Source organism: Hypanus sabinus, chromosome 26 (genome assembly GCF_030144855.1).
Source record: "Hypanus sabinus isolate sHypSab1 chromosome 26, sHypSab1.hap1, whole genome shotgun sequence".
Lineage (NCBI taxonomy): Eukaryota > Metazoa > Chordata > Chondrichthyes > Myliobatiformes > Dasyatidae > Hypanus > Hypanus sabinus.
This window is the reverse complement of record NC_082731.1, coordinates 43,343,436-43,361,875: the sequence shown is the minus strand read 5'-3', so window position 1 is coordinate 43,361,875 and position 18,440 is coordinate 43,343,436. Positions and strand designations below refer to the sequence as shown.

At 42.1% G+C, this 18,440-nt stretch overlaps 1 protein-coding gene across 4 annotated transcripts in view; it reads left to right on the top strand.

Annotated features, from left to right (window-relative positions):
• Positions 1-18,440, top strand: part of LOC132381494 (rho GTPase-activating protein 35-like) — a 207,648-nt gene that overhangs the window by 105,791 nt on the left and 83,417 nt on the right. For all 4 annotated transcript variants that reach the window (XM_059950936.1, XM_059950938.1, XM_059950935.1 and 1 more), the window contains one exon: positions 10,108-10,252. In XM_059950936.1, coding sequence (XP_059806919.1) covers positions 10,108-10,252 — 145 coding nt within the window. The remainder of the gene's footprint in view (positions 1-10,107; positions 10,253-18,440) is intronic.

The following is an 18,440-nucleotide window of genomic DNA, read 5'->3' as shown; positions in this document are numbered from 1 at the left end:
TCAAGTCAAGTTGATTTTTATCGTCATTTCGACCATAAGCTTCTCATACAGTACACAGTTAAAACAAAACAACGTTCCTCCAGGACCCTGGTGCTACATGAAACAACACAAAACTACACTAGACTATGTGAGACAACTCAAGGCTACACTAGACTACAGATCTACACAGGACTACATAAAGTGCACAAAACAATGTGGGGCAGCACAATAATTAATTAATTAATAATTTATAATAAATAATAATACTTTGTTTTTATGCTGAGTGTTCTGTGTCACTTCCTTCATTATAATTCTTCCCCATTTCCTGTCAGTTCTCTTGTGCTTGTACAGTTTCATCTGAATCTCTACTTCAAATTTGTGCCGTAAGCTCTGGAATTACTACTGGAATGAATATTGATTCTCCCGCTTTTTTAAAAAAAAATCCTCTTCTTTCCACCCCCCCCATCCCCCGCCCCCCATTCCTCACCTATTTATCATCTCCCTTCTGGGTCCCTCCTACGGTCCACTCTCCTCTGCTATCAGGTTCCCAAAAGGCTTCAAGCTGTCCTCCTTCCCCTCACCCCCACCTTTTCTGATGTCTTCCCCCTTCCTTTTCAGTCCTAAAGAAGGGTCTCAGCTGTATATGGTATACAACCTGAAATCCTTACTCTTCACAGACATCCATGAAACGGGGAAAAAACACCCAAAGAATAAATGACTGAAAAATGTCAGAACCCCCATAGCTCCCCTCCCCCTCCCACACACAAGCAGAAAAGCATCCTTCTTCACCCACCAGCTCTAGCAAAGTGCATAAGCCCACCCCACACCACCCACCAAGCTCCTAGAGACCATGATCTGGGATCCATCAAAAACTGCTGTCTATCCCAACACTTTGACATCTCCACAGGCTCTCTCTCAATAATGAGGATGGGAGAGATATCATTGCTGCCACAGCAAGAGGGGAGGCTAACAGCTCACTGTTTGTGTTGCAATCTGCAATGCTCCTTATTTTGAGTCTCCCCCCCCCCCCCCAAAGACTTGAGAATTAGCAGCAAGCTTTCACCTTTGAGTGGGAGACTACAGAGGCCTCTGACAGCCACACCAGCTGACTCGATGTTTCAATCTCCACAACACTTCAATTGGTGATATTGGCAAGGGTTGTCCACAAGGCCGTACCTTGAAGGCACACGACTTCCAAACTACTGCTGGAGATGCCAAAGCATAGGTCGAGTTCAGAAGAGCGTAGTTTGAGCACAGCTGTAGATCATGGATCATTTAAATTAAAATGATGCAAGCAGTGTTTTTGCTGGGTAGGTTGAATTCCGTAGAAATTGTGAGATTGCTGAGAGGTGGTTGCCTTAGTCATCTTTTTGGCAAGTTCAATAAAAAGCTGACAGATTTTCTTTTATCTAAAGTTGTGATTTTAAATTGAAGGACATGCTATATTGTGTTTATCTTTTTACTACCTCAGTATTTGCATATCTCTTTGGAAGGCAATAGACAATAGGTGCAGGAGTAGGCCATTTGGCCCCTCGAGCCACACCGCCATTCAATGTGATCATCCACAATCAGTACCCCATTCCTGCCTTCTACCCATATCCCTTGACTCCGCTATCTTTAAGAGCTCTGTCTAACTCTTTCTCGAAAGCATCCAGAGAATTGTCCTCCACTGCCTTCTGAGGCAGAGCATTCCACGGATCCACAACTCTCTGGGTGAAAAAGTTTTTCCTCAACTCCGTTCTAAATGGTCTGCCTCTTATTCTTAAAACTGTGGCCTCTGGTTCTGGACTCCCCCAACATCAGGAACATGTTTCCTGCCTCTAGTGTGTCCATTCCCTTAATAATCTTATGTTTCAATCAGATCCCCTCTCATCCTTCTAAATTCCAGTGCAACCACATTACTGTATCTCAGGACATGTGACTGTAATAACCAATACCAGTTTTTGTTTTGAGCAGGTTCATGATAGCGTGAAACAACAGCTTTTTCTTTGCTGATACCTCCACTACTGGTCACTTTAAACTCTTCTAAAGTATGTGAAGGGTTTTTAAATGCATTAGTCTGTTTTATACTTATTTCCTACTTAGACAAATTAGTATGAAGAAATGAAGGGTAGGAACTGAGTATACTGAAAAGAAGCCCTGGTGTATTGGGGAGGTGAAATACAGTTGCAAGAAAAAGCCACATTTTATGAGTAATTAATACAGAAAAGAGTTCACAAATGTTTTCTTACAACACTATAATTTCAGTTCCATGTGGTGTTGAGGCAGAGTTCAACCAGTTATATATTTATCAGGGGTGAGAGCTTGCTGTGGTTAGTAGTAACCATCACCATAGTCCTTTCCAGTATTGCATAGCAGTATCCCATCAAATTGTCCTCTTGCCCTTTTGTCAAGTTTGTAAATCATAGTCTTTTGGGTATTACATAATTTGAAGCATAGAATCATAGAAAAAAACAGTGTAGAAAGGCCTTTTGGCCCACCTAGTCCACACCAAACCATTTAAGCTGCCTAGTGCCGTCGACCTGCACCTGGACCATAGCCCTCCATACCCCTTCCATCCATGTACCGATCCAAGCATCTCGCGATCCTCTGAGTGAAGATATTTTCCCCCACGTTTCACTTAAATATTTCACTTTTCACCCATAACCTCTGGTTGTAGTCCCTACCAACCACCTCTGTACCCTATCGTTCACTGTAAGACCTACCTTGATTGGTTCTATCGAAGTACAACACCTTGCACTGGTGTGCATTAATTTTCATCTGCCATTTCTCAGTCCATTTTTTCAGCTGGTCCAGATCCTGCTGCAACCTCTAATGTCCAGTACACCTCTAATCTTGGTGTCATCTGCAAATTTGCCAATCCAGTTAACCACATTTTTATCCAGATCATTGATACAGATGACAAACAACAATGGACCCAGCACTGATCTCTGCAGCACTCTGCTTGTCACAGGCCTCCAGTTAGAGAGGTAACCATCTCCTGCCACTCTCTGGCTTCTCCCACAAAGCCAATATATCATCCAGTTTACTACCTTATCTTGATTGCTAAGCAACTAACCCTTCCTGACCAGCCTTCCATGAGGGACCTTGTCAAATGCCTTGTAGACAACATCCACTGGCTTTTACCAACTTTCCTGGTAACTTCCTTGAAAAAAAACTCTTAAGATTAGACAAGACCTATCTCACACAAAGCTATGCTGGCTATCCCTAATCACAGGTTCAGAGGTTCAATTTAATGTCAGAGAAATGTATACAATATACATCCTGAAACGCTTTATCATTGCAAACATCCACGAAAACAGAGGAATGCCCCAAAGAATGAACAACAGTTAAGTGTTAAAACCCCGAAGTCCCCTCTCCCAAGCTCCCATCCTGTGCATAAGTGATAGCAAGCAACAATCCCGCCCCCCCTCCACCAGCAGAAAAAAGCATTGGCACCCGCCACCAAGCTCTCAAGTGTAAGCAAAGCATTAGCAAAGACAGATTTGCAGTTATCCCAAAGACTTTGCGTTTCACCTCTCAAGGGAGAAGGAGGTGTCTCTGGTATCCCAGCAAGCAGGGAGACACAACAAACAACTTGCTGATTTACGATGTTAAAAGTCCATTACGTCACTTTTTCCAATCTCTGTGCCTGAAAGTCTCAAAGATCTTGGGTATTATGACTCCCCCGACAACACACGAGTCTCCTGCCATGACACCGATCCTCAATCCACCCGTCTCCAGAGCCTCAAGATCCCAGGCTTACAGATCTGAGTTGGACTCTTAGGACGAGCCCTTGGCGTGCCGAACAATGGCCAGTTATAAAAACCCGGAGAGCAGGTCCCATTCCTGCAAAGAACCAAAATCAGTGTGTAACTCCAGGTCAGATCTTCAAAAGAACCCTGAAAGGGAAAAATAAAGATATTAAAGATGGAAATAGAGCTGTTTCCAAAGATGCAAGCAAAGGAGTCACCATTTAGCAACCATTACTCCATTCCACCTTGAGAAGTCCCTTTATATCCAAATACTCATATCCAGTCCCTTAGAATATCTTGCAATAACTTTCCCACTACTGACATTACACTCACCAGCCTGTAGTTTCCTGGTTTATTTTCAGAGCCTTTCTTAAATAGCAGAACAACACCAACTATCCTCCAATTATCTGATGCCTCACCTGTCACTAATGCTGATTTAGATATTTCTGCTCTGGCCCCTGCACTTGCTTCCCTCAAAGTCAGAGGGAACACCAAGTCCAAGGGGATTTATCCACCCTAATTTCCCTGAAGACAGCAAACACCACTTCTGTAATCTGTACAGGGTCCACGACCTCGATGCTGCTTTGCCTCACTTCTATGGACTCTGTGTCCATTTCCCAAGTAAATACAGAAGTGAAAAAATCCATATAAGGTTTTGCCGTCTCTTTTGGGTCCAGTCATAGATTACCATTCTGATTTTCCAAAGAACCAATTATGTCTTTGCAGTTCTTTTGCTCTTAATATATCTGTAGAATCACTAAGCATTCTCCTTTACCTTGACTGCTGGGCAGCTTCATGCCTTCCTTTAGCCCTCTTGATTTATTTCTTAAGTGCTCTGTTGCATTTCTTATACTCCATAAGCACCTCATTTGTTCCTACTTGCCTGTACCTGCTATACACCTTTTTTTCCTTAACCAGGGCCTCAATTTCCCTTGCAAGCCAAGGGTTCCCTGCACCTGTAATCTTCACCTTTAATTCTGACAGGTACATACAAGCTTTGCATTCAATTTAATTTTTGAAACTCCTCCCACCGACCAAGTACACCTGTTCCAATCCACACTTGCCAGATTATTTCTGATACCATCAAAATTGGCCCTTTTCCAATTTAGAATCCCAACCTGCAGACCTGACCTATCTTTTTCCATGTTTACAGTGAAACTAAAGGCATTATGATCATTAGGTGTAAAGTGCTCCCCTATACAAGCTTCTGTCACTTGCCCCCCCCCCCCCCCCCCAGTCTCATTCCCTAATAGCAGATCAATATCACACACCCTCTCATTGGGACTTCTAGTGTATGAACTGAAAAATGAAACTTGTGAACAGTTTGACAAACTCTATCCATCTAGTCCTTTTACAGTATGGGGGTCCTAGTCAACACATGGAAAGCTAAAATCACTTACTATAACAACCTGATCTTTCTTGCAACAGCCTGCAATCTCTCTACAAATTTGTTGGTCTAAATCCCATGGACTGTTGAGTGGTCTATAACATAGTCCCATTAACGTAATCATCCATGCCTTCCTTATTCCCCAGCTCCACCGTAAAGCTTCACTAGGCAACTTCTGCAGTGTGCCCGACTGAGCACTGCCGTGATATTGTCCCTGCCTAGTAATGCCATCCTTTATTCCCTCCTGCCCTGTCATGTCTAAAATAATGGGACCCCAGAATACTGCCAGTCTTGCCACTCCTGCAATCAAGTCTCACTAATAGCTACAACATCATAATTCCATGTGTTAATTCATGCCCTGAGCTCATCTGCCTTTCCTACAGTACTATTGCATTGAAATACATGCAGCTCAGAACACTAGTCTCATCATGCTCAACCTTTGGATTCCTGATTTTTGTCTGAGGTCTTAACAACATCTGCCTCCAGAACCTCTCCACCATCTGTTCTGGCACAAGCTCCCACCCACTGCAAGTCTAGTTTAACCCCCCCCCCCCCCACCCATGCAGCACTAACAAACTTCCCTGTTAGAATATTAGTTCCCCCTCCAGTTCAAGTGCAAGCTGTCTCTTCCACCGTACAGGTCTCACCTTCCCTGGAAAAGAGCCCAATTATCCAAAAATATTTTGCCCTCTCTCCTACACGGATCCTTAACTGTGTGTTAAATTGTATGATCTTACTATTTCTGGCCTTACTAGCAGGTGGCATGTGTAGCATTCCTTAGATTACAACCATGGAGGCCATCTTTTAAACAGCACCCAACACCCTGAACTCACTTTGCACAACCTCGTCACTCTTCCTAACTGTGTCATTGGTACCCATGGACCATGACCTCTGGCTGCTCACTCTCTGACTCAAGTGACTTAAGGATGCTGAGGACTCTATCTGAGATATCCCCAGACCCTAGAGCCTGGGAGGCAACGGACCATCCAGGAATCTTATTCTCATCCACTAAGCCTCCTTTTTGTTCCCTGAACTAATGAATCCCTTATCACCACAGTAAGGCTCTTCTTTATTCCCCTGCCTTCCCCTCTGAGTCACGAAGCCAGATTCAGTATCGCAGACCTGACCACTGTGGGTTTCCTCTGCTTGGTTATCTCTTGTGGCCCCCCACCCCCCGCCCTGTACTCACTGGAATTCAGAAGAATGGGGGGGGCAGTCTCATTGAAGCCTATCAAATGTTGAAAGGCTTGGATAGAGTGGGTGTGGAGAGGATGTTTCCTGCGGTGGGGAAATCTTAAGATCAGAGGATACAGCCTCAGAATAGAGAGACATCTATTTAGAAAGAGGATGAGGAAGAATTTCTTTAGTCAAATTGGTGAATCTGGAATTCGTTGCCACAGGCGGCTGTGGAGACAAAATCATTTAAGATAGGAGTTGATTGATGTTTGATTAGTCGGGACATAAAGGAATACAAGGTGAAGGTAGGAGATTGAGGCTGGCAGGGAAAATGGATCAGCAATGATGAAATAGCAGAGAAAATTAGATGGGCCAAATGGCCTAAATTCTTTTCCTGATATCTTATTTTCCATGAAGAATTCCTAATCGTGCAATGAAGACAGTTCATGTCCAAGGCTCTACCACGTGTTCTCAATATGATTTATTACTTGTTCATTATTAGAGTGTTACTCTGTATTTGCAGTTTATTGTCTTGTGTACAGTGGTACTTCTGTGTGTATTTTTTTCATTGACTCTATTATGTTTCTTTGAATCTACTGAGAATGCCTGCAAGAAAATTGATCTCGTGGGTACTATATGGTGACGTATGTACTTTGAGAGAAGTCACTTTGGATTAAATTTATATTTGCGTATACTGTAAAGGCTTTTATTTTGAGTGTTACTGTAGCTGGTTGCTGTCTTATTCTGCAACTCTATGACTTCACTGAAGAATTGATTTAATTTTGTTCTAATTAATACATTTAAATTTTAAAATTATAGTATTTACTTGATGTCAGTGTCCTTAAATGAATTTCAAAAAATATAGAAACATAGAAAACCTACTGCACCATACAGGCCCTTCGGCCCACAATGCTGTGCCGAACATGTACTTACTTTAGAAATTACCTCAGGTTACTCATAGCCCTCTATTGTTCTAAGCTCCATGGACCTATCCAGGAGCCTCTTGAAAAACCCTATGGTATCCGCCTCAACCACCATCACTGGCAGCCCATTCCACGCACTCTCTGCGTTTATATAAAAACTTACCCCTGACATCTCCTCTGTACCTACTTCCAAGCACCTTAAAACTGTGCCCTCTCATGCTAGCCATTCCAGCCCTGGGAAAAAGCCTCTGACTATCCACATGATCAATGCCTCTCATCATCTTCTGCACCTCTATCAGGTCACCTCTCATCCTCAGTCATTCCAAATAAAAGAGGCTGAGTTCACTCAACCTGTTCTCATAAGGCATGCTCCCTAATCCAGGTAACATCCAAAACTGAGCACAGTCCTATATAGCTGTAACATTACCTCTCAGCTCCTAAGCTCAGTCCCATGGTTGATGAAGACCAATGCACTGTATGCCGCCTTAACCAGAGACAACATGCGCAGCAGCTTTGTATGTCATATGGACTTGGACCCCAAGATCCCTCTGATCCTCCACACTGCCAAGAGTCTTTCATACTATATTCTGCCATCATATTTGACCTACCAAATGAACCACCTCACACTTTATAGACCCTTTGTCAGGACTAACTGAAAGGAGAGATAATAAGAGATTTGAAAGTAGTGGGCGGAGGGGGAAATGCAAAATGATAGGAGAAGACCGAAGAGGGTGGGATGAAGCTAAGAGACTGTGAAATTTGTCATTTCACAGGTGAAATGAGTTCACCTCACAGATGAACTCCATCTGCCACTTCTCAGCCCAGTTTTGCTTCCTATCAATGTCCCGCCAGAGGTTTATACACCAACATTTATCCTCTTCCTGAAATATTTAAAATGTTTAATATTTAATTTAGTTATTTATTGAAATACGGCATGGAATAGGCCCTTCCACTTCCCGGGTAACTGGTACTATAAAGCACGTTCTTGGCCACAACGCTACTGTGCCACCCCAATTTGTGTTGTCAGTGGAAATTTTTTATTATACCTGGCTGCCCAACAAATGATGACATGCCAGAGGTCCATCTGAGTTGATTCCTGACCCTGGCTTATGTCATGAGGTTGCTGGTTCTTTGTGGGCAGCTTTCTTTAGAGGTTTAGTGGTAAATACCGTTGATTTGCTGCTGAGCACAGACCCTGGGTCAATATTTGATACACCAAGGGTGTCTCGCTGAGTTGAAAAGCAGTTGAGCAAAACCTTTGTGTACATAAGAGAAACACGCTTTAATTCTCGCTCAAAATGCTGGAGGAACTCAGCGGGTCAGGCAGCAACTATGGAAAGGAATAAAGAGTTGATGCTTTGGGCTGTGTACCTGCATCAGGATTAAAACAGCAACTCTTTATTCCTTTCCATTGATGTTCCCAGACCTGATGAGCTTTTTCCAGCATCTGCAGAATTTCTTGTGTTTATACTTTCATTCTGTCACTATTTTAACTCTGTGAAAATGCAGAGTTGTTGACTAGTATTTGTGTCTGTAATGGGTAGTTGTCAGGACCAGAATCAGGTTTAATATCACTGGCATATGTCATGAAATTTATGGCTGCCGTTTGGGACAGTCATGAAGGTCCTCATCTCTGTCTGTGTTCAAGGCTTCCTTCACCGTGTCAGTAGCTTCCTCTCGGTTTTCACTCCTGTCAGTCACGCAAGTCCTGGGTGGAGACTCGAGAATACCGTCACACTCAGATGTGGAAGGATTCTCAATTGCTTTGTTTGACCAGTCGGGGTTGTTAGCCCTGAGCTGAACCCCTGAACCTGGAGGACCGGTGGACACTCTTAGTCTGGCCTCTACCCTTTGACCTGTTTGACCCTACCAAGAGTCAAAGCGTGAAGCCCTGACTCCAGCTTGCATAGCTGTCCAAGTCATCAAGGTCCACCACCTCCGGTCTTCTCCTATCATTTTGCATTTCCCCCTCCCCCCCCAACTACTTTCAAATCTCTTATTATCTCTCCTTTCAGTTAGTCCTGACAAAGGGTCTTGGCCCGAAACATCAGCAGTGCTTCTTCCTATAGATGCTGTCTGGCCTGCTGTGTTCCGCCAGCTTTTTGTGTGTGTTGTTTGAATTTCCAGCATCTGCAGATTTCCTCGTGTTTGACCAGTGTCTGAGCTTTTTATAAATGGTGTAGTGCACGAATCTAGTTAATGAATTTTGTTGCATTCTTTTGTGATTTAAAAGATTGATTTCTTTCTCAAAGGAGACAATGGAGAATGGGATAGGAAAATTGAGATTAGGCTACGATTAGCTTTATTTGTCAAGTTTATTTAAACTTCAAAACATAGTGAAATGTATTGCTTGTGTCAGTGACCAACGCAGTCCAAGGATTGCGAGTGTCGCTATGCTTCCAGTCTTAAGATTGCATGTCCACCACTTGCATCTTTGAACTGTGGGAGGAAACCTACACCATCATGGGGAGATGTACAATCTCCTTGCAGACAGCAGTAAGACTCGAGCAGTGGCCACTGGCACTCGGTTGCTGTGTCACCCATGGGGTTGAGATAATAAACTCTGTAGTTGGGATTGAGTTTGGATGTATCTGAAATGTGTATTATGAGCATTGTAACCACAGGACTTGTCTTTGAGTCACTTTGGAAATGCTTGGTTGCCTGCACTTTGAATCTTTTCAATAAGTTTAATAAAAAACTGTGTGCTTTAATCCAATTGCACTTATTTTCAAATGTACTTCACTTTTCTGATGTAATAAATTTAAAATGTGCGGGCATGTGTAACATTCATTTTGTTCCTGAAATTTAGCTTGTGGAAAAAAATTAACAAGTATTGAGATTCTATTGTCGCAGGTGTGCTCTGGAAAATGTATGTAATTAAATGAGCTGCATGTTCTTTCATCTGCAGAAACCGAAGACCAAACAAAGACCTTCCATTTCTAAGAGTACTTGGGAAAGCAATTACTTTGGAGTGCCTTTGACATCTGTGGTGACAGTGGAGAAACCTATTCCTGTCTTCATTGAAAAATGCATAGATTTTATTGATTCTACAGGTAAGATTACATTTTTGATAGCATATTTTGTTGACTTGAGGAACGATGTAAACGTGAGTGTTGCGCAGGAGTTGATAGTGCATGGCAGAAATAGACATTTTTCCTGACCCGTAAACAAGTTTTTACATTTAATTTTCACACATGTAGAGCAACATTATAAGGGAAATGTCTTATTTTTAAGAACTATGCAAGGCCTGCATTATCTTGGTTAAAAGCATCTAGAAAATTGTGATAAGTAATTTTGTTCTTGATGTTGAATCTGATTTGTTCAGAATGGAATGTGCCAAGATGGTTCAAATAAAAAACAATTCACATCTTCACGAATGTTTGTAGTATTAGCTACATTATTTTGGCAGTGATATAATATTTTTGGGGGGGTTTTATTTTATTGTGATATGGCCCGCAGTAAGCCCTTCCAGCCAGCAGCCCCCAAATTTAGCCCTAGCCTAATCACAGAACAATTTATAATGACCAATTAACCTACTGACCAGTGCATCTTTGGACTGTGGGAGGAAACTGGAGCACCTGGGGGAAGCCCATGTGGTCACGGAGAGAGCGTGCGAACTCCTCACAGGCAACAATGGGAAATGAACCCCGGTCACCGGTACTGTCAACTGTTGTGCTAACCACAATGCTACCGTGCTACCCTGTGTGCCTTGCGCCCTGAGAAGTGACTTCACTAAAGCAAAGATACTCTTTGAAGCATCACTGAATATTCTTGCATCCTTTTCTTAAGCAGTGTCATTACTATGTAACAGGATGCTGAGGCAGTCGGTAATTTAGGTATGGGGTCTAGAAAGCCAGTAAATAGAGAATCTGTTCCAACGGGACCAATTAAAGGAAGGTTAGAGCTGCATAAATATCTCTAGACATAAACTGCTGGCTCAGGAGCAAAATTTGCATGGACATTGACTGCTAGGTACTAGCTTTCATTTGAAGATAATGAGGCAATAAGAGTAATGAAAGCACATAGAACCCTGGAAAATGACAAAAGCAGAAACAGTGAAGTTGTAACTCTTGGCAATTTATGACATTACCCCTCTGTTCAGCTCTTAAACCCTGCCCTCTGTGAAGAGCAGTATGTAAGAGGCTCACTTTCATAAACTTTGTGGGCTTTTGTTGCTTCCACTGTTTGTGCTTTTTCCCCCTGCAGATTGTGTGTTTAGTCTTTTCTTAATTCGTTCTATTGCGTTTCCTTGTTTTGTGTTTGCCTGCAAGGAGATGAATCTCAATTAGGAGTGTACATAATCTGATAATAAATGTACTTTGCGAAGTGACTGCATGCTAGTTTTTTTTATACACATTGATGCAATAAGCTTGAAGATCCATAATAGATCTCATTTGGAATCTTATGTGGATAGGGTGGTGAAGAAAGCTTTTGGTATGCTGGCCTTTATAAATCAGAGCATTGAGTATAGGAGTTGGGATGTAATGCTAAAATTGTACAAGACATTGGTAAGGCCGAATTTGGAGTATTGTGTACAGTTCTGTTCACCAAATTATAGGAAAGATGTCAACAAAATAGAGAGAGTACAGAGAAGATTTACTAGAATGTTATCTGGGTTTTCAGCACTTAAGTTACAGGGAAAGGTTGAACAAGTTAGGTCTTTATTCTTTGGAGCACAGAAAGTTGAGGGGGGACTTGATAGAGGTATTTAAAATTATGAGGGGGATAGATAGAGTTGACGTGGATAGGCTTTTTCCATTGAGAGTAGGGGAGATTCAAACAAGAGGATATGAGTTGAGAGTTAGGGGGAAAAAGTTTAGTGGTAACACGAGGAGGAATTTCTTTACTCAGAGAGTGGTAGCTGTGTGGAATGAGCTTCCAGTAGAAGTGGTAGAGGCAGGTTCGATATTGTCGTTAAAGTAAAATTGGATAGGTATATGGACAGGAAAGGAATGGAGGGTTATGGGCTGGGTGCAGGCCAGTGGGACTAGGTGAGAGTAAATATTTGGCACGGACTAGAAGGGCGGAGATGGCCTGTTTCCATACTGTAATTGTTAAATGGTTAGATGTTGCTAAATTACCAGTAGCCAAGTACCTGTTCTTGCTTATTTTGCCATGGTTCCTTGAATATGTTTGATTGGATGTTAAGCATGCGTTTGTTTTTGTTTTGAGCTGGATGTATAGCACATTTGGGAGGCAGGCAATGAGAAATGGGATTTCAGATACTTTGGATACCTCAGCGTACGTTTTGTATTTGTGTACTCTCAGGATGAATGCTAACAATCCTCGGTGTGGTTTTGGCCCGGATAGATATATGTATATTTACTGCACGTTTCCAGGTGTCTGCCCTTCTGTTAATCTTTCATATACTCTCAAATTACACCTGCCAGTTCAGGAAAAGGATGTTGAAATTGTGAAAATGTTTACTTTTCAAGTGTTTCTTCTTCCGCAATGAGATTCCAGTATAATGGTGTCAATGGAGTGCTTTATTTCAATGTTGGTCAGTTACTGCCTGTCGTGTTTAGGGCAGCAATGAAGGTCCTCCATCTCTGTCTGTCCTTCTCAGTCTTTCCTATTGTGACCCAGGTGTGGTTCTCTGTCCTCATTTCTGCCAAGTTGTCTTTGGTCTCCCATGCTTCCTCGCCCTTCAGAAGCCCAGTGAAGTACTGTCTTGATGATGGAATGACCTCTCTTCTCATCACGTGCCCAATCCATCTCCAACCTATTCTCATGGTCTTTCTGGCCATGTCTTCTCATTGACACAGATGGAGTAAGACATAGTTTAAGGATCTTCCAGAGGCTCATGGTGGAGGCAACTCTAAATTCTGTAAACATTTCTTAAAAAAAGAAATTATCTGCTTGAATTACAACTGCTATTCTCTGGCAGATAATGGCCTTTTTTTGTTAAACAAAGAAAATTGCTCCTTGTTTTATCTTCATATTATTCTGCTAATAATATTTAGATATTATCCTATGTGCAAATAAGGACTCATGGTAGTAAACCATTTGGGGAACATTGAGAAGTGTAAACTTATGATTATAGACACAAAAATAGTGTTTGTAATTTACGCTAACACAAGGAATATGAGTGGAAGCAGTGGAAATAACAAGGATTCATTCCAGAAACGACTGACTGTTGGGCATGTTGCGTTGGCTGTCGGGACTATGTTTATGAACTAGTCTGCTTCACTTTAGTTTCTTTCTGAGAAATTGCTTTTTTTCCCCTGTCTGAATTAGTGGCAAAGAAAGAGAGAGATTATTACTGCTATCTTTTCCTGGAGTTTGGATAATTATAACAGAAATGGCTGCATGCTGCAGATTATTTTCAGGTGTCCTGCTTGCTGTCTGTACATGTCCTGACCAGCTTTGGAAGGTGTTGAAACATGACTGATCTGTTTGCAGCCGGTATGTTTAACTGTTTCACGGGACAGCTTTAAACTTTTAATTTCTCTACGTGGATGTGTAGCCCCTGGTATTACATTTATTGGGTATGTCTTAGGTTCTGGATGTTTGCTTCCTTCTACTTTTCAGGAAGGGGTAGATTTGCTTGGGCTATAATCCTGCAATTGTTCTTCAGCTGTTTGGCCAAGGCTCATTTTAAAAGTGTCGTTGAGGTGTCCATTATGTCCATATCCTATCCCATCCATAGTTGCCAAATAGTGCTACAACCACACATCTCCAGGATACAGGGTTTGACCCTGACATTGGGTGCTGCTTGTGTATTCTCCATGTGACCACACTGAGTTCTGCTAATTGTCTCAGCTTCCTCCTACGTCCAAAATATATGCCGGTAGATTAATTAGCAACTATGAACTTGGGAGCTGGTTAGAGACAAAAGGAGAATTCAACATTGGGTTTAATAGCACTGGTGTATGTTGTGGAAGTTGTCTTCGCAGCAGTGGTACATTGCAATGCATAACCAAAAAAATGTGAATTACAGTAAGTGTATATGCAACTCACTCAAAATGCTGGAGGAACTCAGCAGGTCAGGCAGCATCTATGGAAAAGAGTAAACAGTTGACGTTTTAGGTTGAGTCCCTTCAGGACTGGAGAAAAAAGATGAGTAGTCGAGTAAGAAGGTGGGGGAAGGAGAGGAAGAAATACAAGATAATAGGTGATTGGTGAAACCAGGGGAGGGGGAGGGGGGAAGGAAAGAGCTGGGAAGTCAATTGATGAAAGACTTAACACCTTATATATTCATATTTATTCAATAATTAAGTATACAGTGCAAAATTGGAAATTTTAAACGAGTAGTAAGGTGGTGTTCATGGATTCATTGTCCATTCCAAAATCAGGTGGGAGAGGGGAAGAAGCTGTTCCTGAATCATTGAGTGCTTGTCTTCAGGCTCCTGTACTTTCTGTTGGTAGCAAGTCCTGGGTGATGGGGGTCCTTAATGATGGATGCCACATCTCTGAGGCATCATTCCTTGAAGATATACTGGATGCTTTGGAATCCAATGCCCATGATGGACCTGACTAATTTTACAAGTCTCTGCAGCTTATTTCGATCTTGTGCAGTAGCCCTTTCCCCTTACCATTCTAACTGCAGCCAGTTACAATGCTGTTCACGTGACAAGTTTCTTTGCGAGTATCTTTGGGGGCGTATCAAATCTTCTCAAACTCCTAATGAGATATAGCTGTTTTTGTGCCTTTTTTTCTTGCATCTTTGAATTGATGAGCATGTGAGAGAATAAGTGGCAGGGGTACAGAGAATAAAGAAGGGGAATAATTCTGGAATTCCTTTGTTTAGAAAAGGCATGTTCCAGATCAGGCGTTCCAACCTTTTTCATGCCATGTCATACCATTAAGCAAGAGGTCTACAAACCCAAGGTTGGGAACACCTGATCCAGACAGCATAGAAAAACTAAGAGGAGGATTAGTTAATTTAGCCCTTTCTCCCATTCAGTACAATTATGGTTCATCGATTTTAATGCAATATTCTTGCACTTTCTGCATGTCCGGGGCTTTGAGCAACTGGAAACTCTGGTCTATTTTTTTAATCTCCAGCCGAGATATTCCAACCACAATGGACTGAAATTGATCATAGATTGAAAGTAAGACTGCGAGCCAGGTTAGAACTCCTTTAAATGCAGCCAACCCAGCCACCAGGGACGTTGGCAAGAGAATATTTTCCTTCAGTTAAAATTCCTCTTGGAGAGCATCCATTCATTTCTGAGAATGCTGCCTTGTTTTCACGTTTTAGAGAAGTAGCAATGGAAAAAAGCAGTGTTTTTCTACCATTATAAGTTTAATAATTTTATACTGGTGGAGGGATTAACTCTTCAGAATATTCATAATGTGCAGAGGTTATGGTCAGTTGATTTGAAATGCTTTTGTAAAAAAAAAGTCAAACCCAAGATTATAAATGCTCGTTTGTTCGTTCATAATGTCGTATGACATGGGCGATCATGGTCTTTCCATGACCATGATTGTTCTGGTAAAGTTTTCTACACAAGTGGTTTGCCATTGCCGGCTTCTAGGCAGTGTCTTTACAAGATGGGTGACCCACAGCCATCATCAATACTCCAGATCAATACATCATCAATACTACCTGCCTGGCGTCATTGGTCACGTAACCAGGACTCGTGATATGCACCGGCTGCTCATACAGCTATCCACCACCTGCTCCCATGGCTTCCTGATCGGATGCTAAACAGGTGCTACACCTTGCCCAAGGGTGACCTGCAGGCCAGTGGAAGGAAGGAGCACCTTACACTTCCATGGTGGAGACGTATCTTCACCTTACCACCCGTGCATTTAGCAGTAAATTCAGTGCTTTCGTTATTATGTAATATGCTTTTTGAATTCTTTGTAGCAAATTTTTCAGATTAGTTATAGATCCATGCTTTTCTCTTCCATAATGTTTATGTAGTATCTATAGCTGTAACTAAAATGTAAAAGGGTTACCGAGGCAGTTGTATAATTAGTTTACCAATATTGAGGCATATACATTTTGTGCAAGTCTGCCTTCAAGTTATCTGAAGTACTTTGACCACATTCACCACACTATAAATTCATGGCAACCTTAATCACTTTTTAAAATAATATAAAAGTTTAAACATGGAGAAGGAAAGTCTCAGCAGATCTTCTTCACCAAATTTTCTGAGCCTACTGTATTGACTGAGTACCTCCTTTGCAACTCACTTTATTCAGCATTCTGTTTACTTTTTAAGAAATAAAACTCAGAAATAGTGCATTTTAAAAAATGTACTGAGGTAGTGTTCATGGGTTCAATGTCCATTCAGAAATCAGATGGCAGAGGGGAAGAGGCTGATCCTGAATCATTGAATGTGTGCCTTCAGGCTCCTGTTACCTCCCTGAAGGTAAAAATGAGAAGAGAGCATGTCCTGGGTGACGGGGCTGCTTAATGATGAATGCCGCATTTTTGAGGCCTCGCTCATTGAAGATGTCCTGGATGCTGGGGAGGTTAGTGCCCATGATGGAGCTGAGTTCACAACTTCCCTCACTCCGCCCCCCCCCCCCCCATCCCAAATTACCGGACAGTGATATCTGCAGAAATTTGTGTGTCTTTGGTAATGTACCAGATCTCCTCAAACTCCTAAAGAAACCTAGCCACTCTCATACCCTCTTTGTCACTGCATCAATACGTTGGGCCTAGGATAGATCCTCAGAGGTGGTGGCACCCAGGAATTCGGGTGATCTGTGACACTGTTTTAACTGTTGTGATTCATAGTCATGAACACTACAGGCCCTTCAGCCCATCTAGTCCATGCTGAACTATTACTTTATTTACTACTCCTAGACCATAGTCCTCCATATCCCCCCCACCCATGTATCTAGCCCAATTTCTCTTAAATGTTGTAATCGTACCTGCATTCCCTACTACTACTTGTAGCTTATTCCATACCCACACCATCTGAGTGAAGAAGTTCCCCTCATGTTCGCCTTAAACATTTTGCCTTTCACCCTTAATGCACTACCTGTCTTATTAAACCTCAGTAGAAAAAGCCTGCTTGCACTTACCCTACTATACCCCTCATAATTTGTAAAACTCCTGCCCTTCCCTTGGACAACATCGGTGGCGTGGAGAGAGGAGACTTGCAGCATGGGCAACTGCTGGTCTCCCATACAACCCTGCCCAGGCCTGCGCCCTGGAAACTTTCCAAGATGCAAATCCATGATCTCTCGAGACTAACAGATGCCTATAATACATATATGTCACAATGTACAGTGCTGAGATTCATTTTCCTATGGGCATACTCAGCAAATCTATAGAATGGTAACTATAACGGGATCACTGAAAGAGAAACCAGAATGCAGAAGACAACAAACTGTGCAAATATAAATAAATAGTAACGAATAACAAGGTAACGAGATATAAAGTCCTTAAAGTGAGATCATTGGCTGTAGGAACGTTTCAATGATAGGGCAAGTTAGTGTAGATATCCCCTTTTATTCAGGAGTCTGGTCCTGTCCTATTTAACCTTTCCTTATAAACTCAGGACCTTGTGTCCTGGCAACATGCTTGTACATTTTCTCTGTACTCTTTCAATCTTATTCATATCTTTCCTGTAGGCAGGTGACATGATACTCCAAATTAGGCCTCACCAACATCTTAAACAGCTTCAACAGAACATCCCAGCTTCTGTACTTAATACTTTGATTCCTCTAGGTATTGAATTATGAGATTCACTTCAAGTATTTATTTTAAGCTTTCCATACTGATGAATGCTGCAAAGCCATTGGAGTGAACCTTCCTGAAGTGTTGTTTATTTTTCTGTGGCATTAGATCATTTTTGTTGTGTTGGAAGGTCATGTTAGGTTTTATAGTGTATTGAACTAGTAATAACAAATTTGGCTGTGTCTGAGATTCCTCCCAAACGGTGTTTCCCAGCATACTGTTTTCTCATCCGGGAGTATTATTGGCCTGAGCGATGAAAGCCTCACGTGTTACTGCCCTTTATACTGCTGGTGCTAAGGGCATCACTGAAGGCCGCCCATCTTGATGGTACTCAGGACTTCCTTCATCATCTCAGTAGCTTTCTCTCCATTACTTTCAGTAATGCTCATCCCGGGTGGAAACAGGAATACCATCACACACGGAAATAGAAACATTGCTGTTTCCTTAACAGTTTTGCTTTACCAATCAGGGTTGTTAGCCCTGATCTGAAGCCCGAACCTGGAGGACCAGTGGACCGCTACCCTTTGACTTTCTTGGCATGGGTGACCCGAGCAAGTGTCAGAACATAGAAGTCCTGACTCCAAACAACATAGTTCTCC